The 14,497-nt window shown below is 45.1% G+C and overlaps 1 protein-coding gene across 1 annotated transcript in view; it reads right to left on the reverse strand.

The window, feature by feature from the left end:
* Positions 1-6,003: 6,003 nt before the first annotated feature.
* The window catches only part of LOC119862033 (syntaxin-binding protein 4-like), a 123,205-nt gene continuing 114,711 nt past the window's right edge, over positions 6,004-14,497 (reverse strand). The window contains 4 exon segments of the mRNA XM_038417880.2: positions 6,004-6,869; positions 8,213-8,270; positions 8,905-9,041; positions 13,993-14,042. Coding sequence (XP_038273808.1) covers positions 6,764-6,869; positions 8,213-8,270; positions 8,905-9,041; positions 13,993-14,042 — 351 coding nt within the window. The 3' untranslated portion in view covers positions 6,004-6,763.

Below are 14,497 nucleotides of genomic sequence, written 5' to 3' on the forward strand. Positions count from 1 at the left end.
CACCCAGCTGCCTCCCACCGCACCTGAAGTCCTGCTGCAACCTACAGCCCCGCCTAACAGCTCCACTCCCTCCAGTATTATGTTTGGGCTACTGTGGCCCAATGAATCATAGAATATATGGGTTGGAGGGGACCTCAGGAGGTCATCTAGTTCAACCCCTGGCTCAAAGCAGGACCTATCCCCAACTAAATCATCCCAGACAGGGCTTTGTCAAGCCTGACCTTAAAAACCTCAAAGGAAGGAGATTCCACCACCTCCCTAGGTAACGCATTCCAGTGTTTCACCACCCTCCTAGTGAAAAAGTTTTTCCTAATATCCAACCTAAACCTCCCCCACTGCAACTTGAGACCATTACTCCTTGTTCTGTCATCTGCTACTATTGAGAACAGTCTAGCTCCATCCTCTTTGAAACCCCCTTTCAGGTAGTTGAAAGCAGCTATCAAATCCCCCCTCATTCTTCTCTTCTGCAGACCAAATAATCCCAGTTCCCTCAGCCTCTCCTCATAAGTCATGTGTTCCAGTCCCCTAATCATTTTTGTTGCCCTCCGCTGAACATTTTCCAATTTTTTCACATCCTTCTTGTAGTGGGGGGCCCAAAACTGGACACAGTACTCCAGATGAGGCCTCACCAATGTCAAATAGAGGGAACGATCACGTCCCTTGATCTCCTGGCAATGCCCCTACTTATACAGCCCAAAATGCTGTTAGCCTTCTTGGCAACAAGGGCACACTGTTGACTCATATCCAGCTTCTCGTCCATTGTAACCCCTAGGTCCTTTTCTGCAGAACTGCTGCCTTGCCATTAGGGGAGGAGGGATAGCTCAGTGGTTTGAGCTTTGGCCTGCTAAACCCAGGGTTGTGAATTCAATCCTGGAGGGGGCCATTTAGGGATATGGGGCAAAAATTGGGGATTGGTCCTGCTTTGAGCAGGGGGTTGGACTAGATGACCTCCTGAGGTCCCTCCCAACCCTGATATTCTATGATTCGGTTCCTAGTCTGTAACGGTGCATGGGATTCTCCTGTCCTCAGTGCAGGACTCTGCACTTGTCTTTGTTGAACCTCATCAGACTTCTTTTGGCCCAATCCTCTAATTTGTCTATGTCCCTCTGTATCCTATCCCTACCCTCTAGCGTATCTACCTCTCTCCCCAGTTTAGTGTCATCTGCAAACTGGCTGAGGGGCAGTCCACGCCATCCTCCAGGCTATGCTGCACCTGCTAGTAAGGCTGAGAAGTGTATGTACTGTAACTAACATGTATGACCACATACACAGGCCTAGTTCTTATTACAATTTATATACTGTATTCTTTGAGAAATAAATGTAACCCATTTGAGGTTTAGAGAGCACAGCCCCATTAAAACATTGTCCTGAGGCAGAGGGAGTGCCGATTGCTCTAGGATAAGGAAGTGCAGGTTGTACTAGGGAAGTAGAGAGGGGGAGCGACAGGGTGGGTGTATCTCTAGCTTCAGCCATAAGGACCTACAGCAAGCAGGCCCTCACAAAGGGAAGCAGCTGAGAACCAGCCCGAAGCCTAGGATGTACAGAGCAGCCGACCAGCACCGCCCCAGGACAGGAGGAGCACTGTGCCAGGGAGGAATCACCCGAGAAAGACAAACTGGAGCCGGACCCAGTATCACTGTTGCCCAGAGCTGCATGGAGCTATGAGTACTGGAGCTTGGAACCTTGCATTGGGAATAAGGAGGGAGGCTATAGTGGGAGGTTATCGCAGAAGAAGACACCAGAGGGGGTTGTTGAGGAAAGATGACTGGCAGCGGCGACCACAATCAGGAGCACCCAAGACTCACTGCTGGATTGGAACTCTGCCCAGGATTCCTGAACTCTGAGTGTAGACGCATGGCTCGGTGTCCGCCCTTTCAGACTGTGGCACCATGAGGCCTTTCCCCAACAAACTCCTCTGGGAATACCCAGGGAACCAGGGAGCATCAAGGGTGTATCCAGAAAGCAGCAGCAGCAGGGAAATTCTAGAATCTGTCCTGGAAGTTTTTGGTTAGGCTTTGTATTTCAGAATCCAGTGTAGAAGGAAGGTCCCCATAGAAAAGTAGCATTCTGTGGACAACCCCCTCCATCTTGTTGCACTAAGCCATTTTCCATCCTCCTTTCATATGTGCTTAATGATGATCCAGAGAAAATCAGTCTTGTTTAAACATTAAAGAGCCTCTTTAAATATTAAACTGCAAAGTTCACCTGGTTGTTAAAGCTGTATTTAAAGCAGGTTGGAAGCGAGTTTCCATTTTCCAGTATTGGGATTCCATGCAGCTGGTGTCACTCAATGGCGGGCCACTTTTCAGAACATCCACCAGCATCATGAGACTCAGAAATGCCAGCTCACTCCAAAGCATGTTTCAGGGACATTTAGCTTGGGGATGAGAAATGGTTCTCAGCCGATAAACTTTCTAATTTTTAATCTAGCTTCATTTAACAAAAAGGCAGCAATCAGTTTCACTGGGCTTAGGGGTAAGCAAAAGCTTTCCCAACTAGGAATGTGCCTGACATGATTCATTCTGGGGAGATTTCTACAGAGAAATAAAATAAAATAATTATTATTATGCCCCTTTCGTTCTCGTACTAGACTCTCAAACCCATTTACTGTGCTTTGCAAACACTGATGTAGCTTCACAACACCCCAGCGAGGTAGGTCAGTATAATTATCCCCATTTTACAGATGTAGAAACAGAGGCACAAAGGGGTGAAGTGAGTTATCCGAGGTAAAAGACTGAGTCAGTACCACAGCTGGGAAGAGAACCCAGATCTCGAGTCCCCACCAACTACTAACCCAAATGATCCCTCATACAACAGCCTTACCTATCCCATTACAAAATATTGTATCAGTGATTCTTTACTGCACATATCTGCATCACTATTGATCCTTCAAGATTTTACCATTGGTACCTGGCTGTGCAGCCTCCTCTTTTGTAGCTGTTAAATATTTTTGCTCATATCTTTTTTGTTTTGTTCATTAGGAAAAACAAAACAAAAACAAATAAGCAGTAAGAACTGAATCTTCTGTCATGCTTAAGCAAAAATGCAGATATTGTGAGTAAGAAACACCAAACCTGTGAGATTCAAACCCCACAGCCTTCCAGGCCAAACTCCAGCCATTTTCATTGTTTCAATGCGTGATTGCAAGTTTATGTGGTTGCAGTGAACCGAATGCAATCTAGGATTATGGTTTAATTACTTTAATGGGACAGTATGGGCTCCCCTCTAGTGGATAACCCTTGTTATTTTTCACTAGTTTTAACTGCAGGTTGTAATCTAATGCATCATAGGGCTTCCTCATCTTTATTGTAAATGCTTCTCCTCATTTCCATTAGAAGATTTTGGGACCCCAGATACATGGTCATAACAGCCACTGACACCAAGAGATCTTTTAGATACTACAGTGATAAGTTTTACAGAGAATTCTACAATAGTGTCATACCAATTGCAACTGAAGGCAGAATTAAGCGCTTTATGGGAGCGCTAGAACAGGCCCTGTATAAGTAAGATGCATTTCAGTTAGGTGCCTTTTTAGCTGACTTTTATGCACATTCTATTTGTTTCTTTTTGCCTTTCCCATTTTGTCTCCAAGTTACTGTGGGAAGATGTCAGTGTTCCTGCTTTGCTTTCTGCCTCCAACCTAATACCATATGCGTAACAGTAAGGCACGACAACAATTTTATCATAGCAAAGATCTACATCAATTCTGGCAGCGTTATCCTCCTCAGATCTTAGCTTTCAATGTTTCTGTGAAAGTGTAGTGGCTAGTAGCAAAGCTATTAATAGGAGACTGTGCTTGAAGCAATCTCAAAGGGGACATGACTTGTGCGATGAGATACTGTCAGAAAACAAATAGGGTCAGGCTAAAAAATTGACTCTTTTGAAAACCATGTAAAAGTCTTCCTGAAATTGTCCTGAGTACAGGAACCCGAGGGATTTCTTTTCCCAAACGGATTGCTGAGAGTACAGAATCCTCTAGTCTTCAGAGGCTAAAATCTGAAAGGTTCTTCTCCTTGTAGAAAGTGGGTGGGCAGAGGGCTATAGCTATAGTCTTACATTTTCATGGATATTGGGTAGAGGAAATGAATTGTACTGGGTTAGTGTCTGTTTCCTTCCCTCTCTACTTATTTGGTTAGGTCATACAATGCTTTCCATGAAACACTTTGCTTTGCCATGTTTTTTTTGCCCAGATCATCATGCAGTGTAATATATTAGTATAATTATCTTCTTTCATTCTCGTTAAAATGAAAGTCACCTTACCATGGGGAGTGTTAGAGATTGAAGGGACCTAGTAGGTCATTTAGCCGAAAGTCCCCCATCTCTTACAGCATGCTAGTTGTTTTCTTGGCTGCTGTCCTCCATCCCAGAGCTGGCTGCATTTTAGTGGTGAAGTGATTTTTGTATGTATATTGTTTGTAAAGTGCTTTAAAATCTTTTGGGACAAAAAGTCACATATAAATAAGTGAATATAGGTGTGACGTTGTACTCCATACTTTTATAAAAATATGTTTAGAAGTGTGGATATGGTGTAACTGGAATATGCTTTATGCAAAAGGTCTCTTGTAAGGTATCATTACAAAGCTTATAATCTACTGAGTGTGGTCATCCTATTTGTATGAATGTATCATTCTTGTATCCGAAACTAGGAATATGAAATATAACTTTGAGGTCCTATTGTAATTATGTAAAGTTTCTTAAATGTATTAGGCTTAGACTTGCGTGTTTTGTTTTATTTTGCTTGGTAACTTACTTTGTTCTGTCCATTATTACTTGAAACCACTTAAATCCTATTAATGGTGGTTTAGAATCTTGATGGCACCCATTGATTAGGACACTTGGGTATAGATGGTTTATTTACCTGCAAGCCTTCTTGTGGACATGGGGGCCAGCCTGTGGGTAGTGAAGAATGAGGTCTTACAATAACATGTGACCATGTCACCTGATATTGGAATCCATCTTAAACCTGGTGCTTTTCCATTTAGAAGGAGGGGTGGGAACCCAGAGAGACAAAGGATTCCTGCCTTGGGCCAAAGCTATAAAAGGGAGTGGAACAGAACAAAGATCGCCAGTCATGAGAAATCTCCTAGTTACCACCTGAGCTGGAACAAGGACTGTACCGGGGAAAGGATTGGGCCCAGACTACGAAGGAGTCTAGTCTGTGAAAGAAACTGACTGGAACATCTCCAAGAGTCAGATTTCCTGAATTCAGTTTCTTAAATGTATTAGGCTTAGACTTGCGTGTTTTGTTTTATTTTGCTTGGTAACTTACTTTGTTCTGTCCGTTATTACTTGAAACCACTTAAATCCTACTTTCATACTTAATAAAATCACTTTTGTTTATTAATGAACCCAAAGTAAGTGATTAATACCTGGGGGAGCAAACAGCTGTGCATATCTCTCTATCAGTGATATAGAGGACAGACAATTTGTGAGTTCACCCTTTATAAGCTTTATACAGAGTAAAACGGATTTATTTGGGGTTTGGATCCCATTGGGAGCTGGGTGTCTGGGTGCTGGAGATAGGAGTACTTGCTGAGTGGTTTTCAGTTAAAGCCTGCAGCTTTGGGGACGTGGTTCAGACCCTGGGTCTGTGTTGGAGCGGAGTAGTGTGTCTGGCTTAACAAGGCAGGGTTCTGGAGTCCCAAGTTGGCAGCGAAAACGGGCTCAGAGGTAGTTTCAGCACATCAGGTGAGAGTCCCAAGGGGGTCTCTGTGACTGAACCTGTCACAACAGGTTATTATTATTATGCACAGGCCTTCCTTTTACAATGTGTGGGACCTGTGTGGTTTTAAGTCCCAAAGAGGATATTTGAAGCTATGCTTAAAAGTTCCTGGGTAAAAAGCTAGAACATCCCCATTTATAATGTGATATCTCAGTTCAACTTGCTACTAGTTGCCAACATCTGTAATACATAAGGGAAAAACTGAGGCTAAGAAGCAGCTGGCCCAAGTAGGTTAAACTCATCCTAGAGACTCAAACCAACCAACTCCAAACCTCACCAGCTCAGAAACCAAACACCCTCTAAGCAGTGTTTTCATTTTATTTGCCAGACTGAGTTTTCATATCAGATCTCTACCATGTTCATTGCTAACCACATAAAACCTCGAACCATATGGGTCTAGTTTCCAAGTGTTACACCACACCCCTATAGTGAAGCATGTTCCATGGTGCCCTTTCTGTGCTCATCACAGCTCAGGGGTACCACATTATTTACACTGTCAGCTACCTCCGGGCTTCTTCTTTCCACTTCAAGCATTGCAGCTGGGATAAGCTTTACAAAAAAACACATGATCTATATCCCAAGACAGCTATAGACACTACAGAATATGTTGGTTTCACTACAGTCCACTAAGTTTGCTTTGGTTTTTCCCATATGAAATCCCAAAAGGAATCCTTTCAGGACCCATGTGTCCTTCTCTGGTGAGTCCATGGTCCTCTTACTTTACAGAATGCCAGCTCTAAAGGCTGCCTGCCTGTGGGGTCCATGCATTCATATCCCCTCAGTGATAAGTTTCCAGTTGTCTATAAAAACAGAACCAAGAGAGAACAGCCTTGTATAATAATTCAGAGGTAGCCATGCGGGTGGGTTTGCTGCTTAAGTGTTAGGTGGCTAATCAGAAGAATCAGTGTCTCAGCAGAAAACTCATGGATCTTCTGCTCTGCCTGGAAACTGAACCATCCATTCTGCATCCTGTCTGTCTCCCAGTAGAGCATCTGTGTTATGAATATACACAGTTATGCATAGGAGTGCATCTCAGGAGATTTATGTAGTCTTCTCAGGCAGTTCCTTGGTTGGGCTCGAGGACTGTGGCTCATCACTCTTGCTATGGGTCGGAGGAGGGGGCCATGTGGTTTTCTGATGAAGATGGCTGGAAATAGAAATCAGATTTTACAATGGTGTGGGAGAAGAACGCCCATAGCAACTCAGTATAAAAAACAGGATTCTGGGTTAAAGAAAGGGATGGTTTATGAAAAATATAAAGGTCACACGTTCTGTAGGACTATTTAATTGCCCTGTAAAATTTGCCAGTGCATCTGTTTTGCACACACTAAACAGAGGTGCTTGAAGATTTTTAGGGTGCAGTTGAGATGGCCAGCTAAAGGTTTAGCCTGCAACAATGAAGCATACATTATTAAGGTCTCAAAAATAAGGCCCTAATTCAGCAAAGCACATAAGCATATGTTTAACTTTAAAGCATGAGATTATTCCCACTGAAGGGTGTAGAATTGGTACCTAAATACAACCCATGCTGATTGTACTCTGCTGAGTGATAGCTGGAGTGCATGAGAATTAAATGTGTGTGTTTATATATGTAGTTCTTGGAGCAAGTAATATTCACACCCTCAGCAGGGCTCTATTCATATTGAAGAACCACACAGTTGCCGAGGTAGATGTCGATCAGACAAGTCCTGAAGCCAGAAAACCCTACCTGGCCCGAAGAAAGGCAAGCTATAAAAAACACAACAGAATTTGCCCTGCTCCCTGCTGGAACTCCCTTGCAGGACGAATGGCTTGCCTTGGAAGGAACTCATTTCCCTGACATCAACATTCTCTGAAGGCTGGGTCTCTATAGTACAGAAGAAGGAATATGTCCCCTCTCACCTCTGATGTTTCTGTGTTTTCTTTATTGCCACATCTGTGCCAGTCCATGGAACCCCCTGATGTCTACCTATTCCTGTTCTAGTGCATGGGTTCTCTGCTCGTACTTTCAACAGCCAGTCCTATACGAGCACCCCTTGCCTAGTGACTTGGCATTGCTATGCTGCCCACTGGCTCCCTAGAACATAACTTTTATATGGAATATATTTAAGACATACGATATAAAATCCAGGAGGCTGACTACTGCACAGGCTGTAATGGATTGTAATTAAGATGATCTAGTGTTTCAGACTGAACGAGATCAGGAGATGAGATTTGGATGAAGCAGATCTACGTTTCAGAGTGCGAGTGAGTGAGCCTGTTATGTTCTATTTTAGGAAGGCGTACGAGGTGTTGCTGCTTGTTTGGATGAAAACGATAAAGGGATACAAAATGAGCAGTGTTCAGTTTTAGCCATTTTCAAAAGAAGCTTTTTAATCTTTGTTGAGATCTTTCTGGTTAAAATCTAACACAACTGTACGTGGACAGTGATCTTCTGAAGGCTGAGATGTTTGCAAATACCTCCACCAGAACTAAGCAGAAATTAGAGGCCCAGGCAGACCTGACACTTACTCCTTGTAGTTTAGGCTTCCCTCCCCAGTCAGGCACTCGTCCCAGTTGTATGGCAGTACTGCAGACACAGGAACACAGCCACCAATTAACAAAGGGTCAGAAAACATCATTATTTGTTCCTTAACAACAATGTACAATGCAACCAGCACTGGGAGCATAGTACCTGCATAAAGGATATACCTCCCCTGCTCACTGGAAATGTTTAGGGACCATCGGCTACGTTCAGAATTGCAGGTAAGACAGTTGACTTAGACTCCCACACACTGAGTTATAATCCCTTAGCCTGACTTATACCCACTTACCCAGAAGCAGGGGGGTATAAGCTGATAGAACTTCCTACCAAGGATGCCTTTCACCCCTTCTATTAGCTGCTTTTCCTGCTAAACTTCTTTTTCCTGGTCCCTCGGTAGGAGTTACACCAATCTGACGTGTCCTAGACTCCCTCCCCTCCAACACTGTAGGTCAGATTCAGAGATGATCCATACGGAGAGTGGGGTGTAAATTAATTATCCATCAGTAAGCAAGTGTTAATCTAAGTAAGCTTAAGGGAATCTAAACTGGTTTAACAGATATGGGGTGAAAGTGTAAATTATCCCAACAAGAAGTACCTAGACTTTTTTAGCTTCAGACTCTCCTCTGAATTTGGGCCTCTACAGCTGCCTCATCACTGAGAAGGGTTATACAAAACTTACCATCCTTTGTGGTGTTAGCGAGGATGGGCTCCAACAATTCTTTAGCTTCGGATATCAATAGGTCCAGGAGATCTGGAGATGGAAGAGATGCATCCAAGATTGCTTCTGTTTTATCCTCCTCTGTCCGACTGTTGACTCTTAAAAACAAAAGTCAATCTTGGCAGAATAAAATGTGCAGCACAGCAAAAGGTCTGACTAGCAACTCATGAGAAACCCCCCCCCCGCCGTAAATTACAACGTATTGTGTGTTTCATCTCATTCTGCCAGCAACACAGGAGTTTCTCTCTTTTAGACGTACTGGTGTTGTGGTGATATAATTCACTAACGCAAGGACACTGTCAAAGAGTTTTAAACAATATTCTCAGAGTATTAGAAACCACCACCTTGGAAACATAAAACCAGCCATACTGGGTCAGATCAATGGTCCATCTAGCTCAATATTCTGGCTTCCAATAGTGGCCAGCGCCAGATGCTTCAGAGGAAATGAACTGAAAGGGGCAATTATCGAGAGTTCCACCCCTGTCATCCAGTCCTCACTTCTGGCAGTGAGCGGTTTAGGGCCATCCAGAGCACGGGGTTGCATACCTGACCATCTTGGCTCGTAGTCATTGATACCATCTATCCTCCATGAACTTATTCATTTATTTTTTGAACCTCGTTACACTTTTGTCCTTCACAACATCCCCTGGCAATGAGTTCCACAGGCTGACGGTGCATTGTGTGAAGAAGTACTTCTTTCTGCTTGTTTTAAGCTTGCTGCCTATTAATTTCATTGGGTGACCCCTTGTTCTTGTGTTATGTGAAGAGGTAAATAACACTTCCCTATTCACTTTCTCTGTGCCATCCATGATTTTATAGGTTTGTATCGTATCCCCCATCAATTGTCTCTATTTTAAGCTGAACAGTGCCAGTCATTTTAATTTCTCCTCACATGGAAACTGGTCCATACCCCAATCATTTTGTTGCCCTTCTCAGCACCTTTTCCAATTCTAATAGATTTTTTTTTTGAGATGGGACCACCAGAACTTCACGCAGTATTCAAGGTGTTGCTCCTAGGGGGATTCTGCATGACTGTGCACCCGCAGAAACCCCCACAAATTTCCTATGTTTCCCTGCACAAAACGGCAGGGAAGGAAAGGGAAGCCACGTGGGAGGGGGGAGAAAATGGGGGGGAGTGACCTGGGACACATGAGGTTACATGCCACTGCCTCCCCCTCATTCTGCAAGAGCAGAGCTGCCCAGCTGAAGGAGGCTGTCCCGGCTCTGCTGATGCCGCCTCCTGGGTCCTAGGGCCAGTCGTGCTCCCCTTCTGTGTGCTGGGAGCTTTCCTGTTTTCTATCTGTGCAAAAGTGAGTGCTCGTGGTGGGGCTGGGTAAGGGGGGGTGGGGAAATGAGGGAAGAGGCAGTAGGGAAAGAAGGAGAGGTGGAATAGGGCAGGGGGAGAAGAATATGGGAGTGAGGGGAGGGGAATGGAGAAGAAAAGAGGATAGGGGAATCGTGGGGGGAAGGGGGTATCTCGGCATGTGGCGTCCCCTTGGCTGCAGCTGGGGCTCCTCCATTAAGCAGGTCCATCGAACCCTCACCCTGACAAGCCCCACCCCCCTACACCTGGACCCCTCCGGTGACCACCCCACAAACAGACCCTGCCCCACTGTTCCCCAATCAGCTGTACCTGAACCCCAACCCCATCAAGCACCCCCAGCACCCAGATCCCCCACTGAACTCCACAAACCCAGCCCTGCCCATCAAGCCCCATCTTCCCCCACAAACCCCCCACCCCGTGCTCCAACCACCTTTACCCAAATCCCATGCAGAGTCCCATTGCCCCTGCACCCAAAACCCCCCAACAAGCCTCTATGCATCCGGATCTCCCACTGAGCCACCTGCACCCAGATTGCCCCACACAGAAACCTCTCACCCCCCACCTGGATCCTCCCACACTAAGCCCCTCCACACTTGGATCCTGCTTGGCTGAGCCTGCTCACCAACACCTGGTACAGAGGGGCAGGGCCCTCGGGTGTTTCTGGGGCAGGCTCAGCTCTTGCACTGTGTCAGGGTCAGGTGCAGCCTCATTGCCAAGTCCCTGTACCAGGGGATGTGGGGGCTTCAGAGTGATCTCCCACCTCAATGCAGCCAGTGACCTGTGCTCCCCACTGCCATGCTGGAGCCACATTTATTTACTGACAAATAAAATTTGCAGAATTTTGGAGAATTTTAAAATATTGTGTGCAAAATTTTAAATTTTTTGGTGCAGAATTCCCTCAGGATTAAAGGTGTGGCTGTGCCATGGATTTATAAAGTGGCATTATGATATTCTCGGTTTTATTATCTATCCCTTTCTCAATGGTTCCTAACATTCTGTTAGCCTTTTTGAGCATGTCTACACTACAATTAGACACCTGCGTCTGGCCTGTGCCAGCTGAGTTAGGCTCACATGGCTCAGGCTAAGGGGCTGCTTAACTGTGGTGTGGACATTTGGGCTCAGGTCCTAAGCCACCCCCCCTCGCAGGGTCCTAGAGCAGAGGTGGACAAACTACGGCCCACAGGCCACATCCAGCCCATGGGACAGTCCTGCCCAGCCCCTGAGCTTCTGGCCGGGGAGGCTCGCTCCGCTGCTGTCTCCCCTCCCCTACAGCCACGCCGCCGCGCTGGCAGCGCTCTGGGCAGTGGGGCTGCGTGCTCCTGCAAGGCAGAGCGGCAGGGTGTCTAGCTCTGGCCGGGTGGCACAACTGCCAGACATACTGCTTTGAGCAGCATGGTAAGGGGGTCGGGGGGTTGGATATGGGACAGAGGGTCCTGGGGGAGCAGTCAGGGGACAGGGGATGGGGCGGAGGTTCGGGGTGTGGGGGCGGTCAGGAGATGGGGAACAGGGGGCGCTCAGGGAACAAGGAGCTGCGGGGGGGTTGGATGGGGAAGGTTCTGAGGGGGGCAGTCGGGGGGGAAGTGGGAGGGGGAAATAGGAGGCGGGAGCCAGGCTGTTGGGGGAGGCACAGCCTTCCCTACCCGGCACTCCATATAGTTTCTCACCCTGATGTGACCCTCGGGCCAAAAAGTTTGCCCACCCCGTCCTAGAGCCTGGCTCTAGCCCAAGCCCAGACATCTACACCTCAATTGAACAGACCCTTAGACCGAGCTCCGGGAGCCCAAGTTAGCTGGCATGGGCCAGCTGCGAGTTTTTAACTGCAGTGTAGATGTACCTTTTGACAACTGCTGCACATTAAGCAAATGTTTTCAGAGAACTAGCCAGAATGACTCCAAGATCTCTTTCCTCAGTGGAAACAGGTAATTTAGAGCCCATCATTTTGTATGTATAGATGGCTTGGATTTATTTAAAAAGAAAAGGCGTACTTGTGGCACCTTAGAGACTAACAAACTTATTTGTACATAAGCTTTCGTGAGCTACAGCTCACTTCATCGGATGCATTCAGTGGAAAATACAGTGGGGAGATTTATATACACAGAGAACATGAAACAATGGGTGTTACTATACACACTGTAAGGAGAGTGTAATCGAGTGACCAGAGAGATTGAAGTGTTCTCTGACTGGTTTTTGAATGTTATAATTCTTGACGTCTGATTTGTGTCCATTTATTCTTTTACGTAGAGACTGTCCAGTTTGACCAATGTACAAAGAGACTGTCCAGTTTGACCAATGTACAAAGAATAAATGGACACAAATCAGACGTCAAGAATTATAACATTCAAAAACAAGTCAGAGAACACGTCAATCTCTCTGGTCACTCGATTACAAACCTAAGAACGGCTATCCTTCAACAAAAAAACTTCAAAAACAGACTCCAACGAGAGACTGCTGAATTGGAATTAATTTGCAAACTGGATACAATTAACTTAGGCTTGAATAGAGACTGGGAGGGGATGGGTCATTACACAAAGTAAAACTATTTCCCCATGTTATTTCCCCCCTTCCCCCACCCCACACTCTTCCTCACAGGTTCTTGTCAACTGCTGGAAATGGCCCACCTTGATTATCACTACAAAAGGTTTTCTTCCTCCCTCCCCCACAATCTCCTGCTGGTAATAGCTCATCTTAAGTGATCACTCTCCTTACAGTGTGTATGGTAACACCCATTGTTTCATGTTCTCTGTGTATATAAATCTCCCCACTGTATTTTCCACTGAATGCATCCAATGAAGCGAGCCGTAGCTCATGAAAGCTTATGCTCAAATAAATTTGTTAGTCTCTAAGGTGCCACAAGTACTCCTTTTCTTTTTGCAAATACAGACTAACACGGCTGCTACTCTGAAACCTTGGATTTATTTGAAATTGAACTCTACCATCCCCCAGTCATGCATAAATACTGGTGTATTATTATGAGGTTGCTCATTAGCATTGGAATGCTGATTTTTTTTTAAACAATAAAAAAAATCAGATTTCTGATTCATTTGTTTTGGAAATCAATGCACCAAATCAATGCATCAAAGAATGATATGGGTTTTTCCAACAGATATTAAAAAAAGATACGTTCAGTTTGTAGGGTAGGGCTACAAACCTTAACAATGTCCCTGTAACCTTTCCAGTGTTAGAGATACACCTCAGTTCGTTTGCCAGACTCCCATTGACAAAGATGAATAAGAGACAGCATAACTCCAAATTTCAGTTACAGATGATAAAAACGGAGATGGGCCCAAAACCAAACACAGGCTAATCTTAGGCAAATTTTGCAGAGCTAAGATCTGCAACTCAGACTTAATCTGCTCAAGTCCTCTGAAAATTAGGCCACTTATTTAGGTACCTAAGCCTAGGCAACCAAGCTTTGACCTAAATAACTTAACCAAGGTCACTCAGAAAGAGTTTGGAACAGAACCCAGATTTCCTGAGTCCCAGTCTGGTAGTTTAGCCACAAGACCATCCTATCCCATCTGTCTCATTCACAAAGTGACTGTATTTACTCAATACCTTTGTTACCTAGATGAGAAGCAACAGCAGCAACTGACACCCTGATACCTTTGTTATCTAGATGAGGAGTAACAGCAGCAACCGACACCCTGTAAACACATCAGCCAGACAAAGGTCAAAACAAGATCATTTTATGCACACATTCACAATTCTCAGAAGCCTTTCCCCACCTTGTCTCATCTGGTAACTGGCTGGCTGTGCTCAGGACCCTGTGAACATTCTGTGCGGGAGAAAAAGAGAGTGGGGAGAGAAGATCTCAAACTTACAGGATTGACAAATTCCAGAGAACAAACCCCATACGTTTTTGCTGGGGCTCAGATTTAGTATGACAGTAATCAGCTTCTGTTTATTCACTGCCCTTGAAGCTAATATCTCAAGGCCTTTTGCAACAGAAGCAAAACTCGTATCCTATGCAAATATACAAACATTATGTAAATTAACACAGACACTAAAATGTATCAGATGCAAGGGTAAAAAAAAACAAAACACATTCTTAAAGAATTGTTTTTCAGGCTGTACTTCAGAGTGCCTGCTTCCCCATTATTCACACTCTGTGCCTTGGTCCTGCTCTTGAAGGCATGCTCACCCATGGACGGAGCCGCCAAAGTGCACAGAAAGAGAATTCCCAAACAGCAGTAAGTAATATATATGAGGAAAGCATTCTGGGCTGCTGGT

This window comes from Dermochelys coriacea, chromosome 10 (assembly GCF_009764565.3).
Source record: "Dermochelys coriacea isolate rDerCor1 chromosome 10, rDerCor1.pri.v4, whole genome shotgun sequence".
In the NCBI taxonomy this organism is placed as follows: Eukaryota; Metazoa; Chordata; order Testudines; family Dermochelyidae; genus Dermochelys; species Dermochelys coriacea.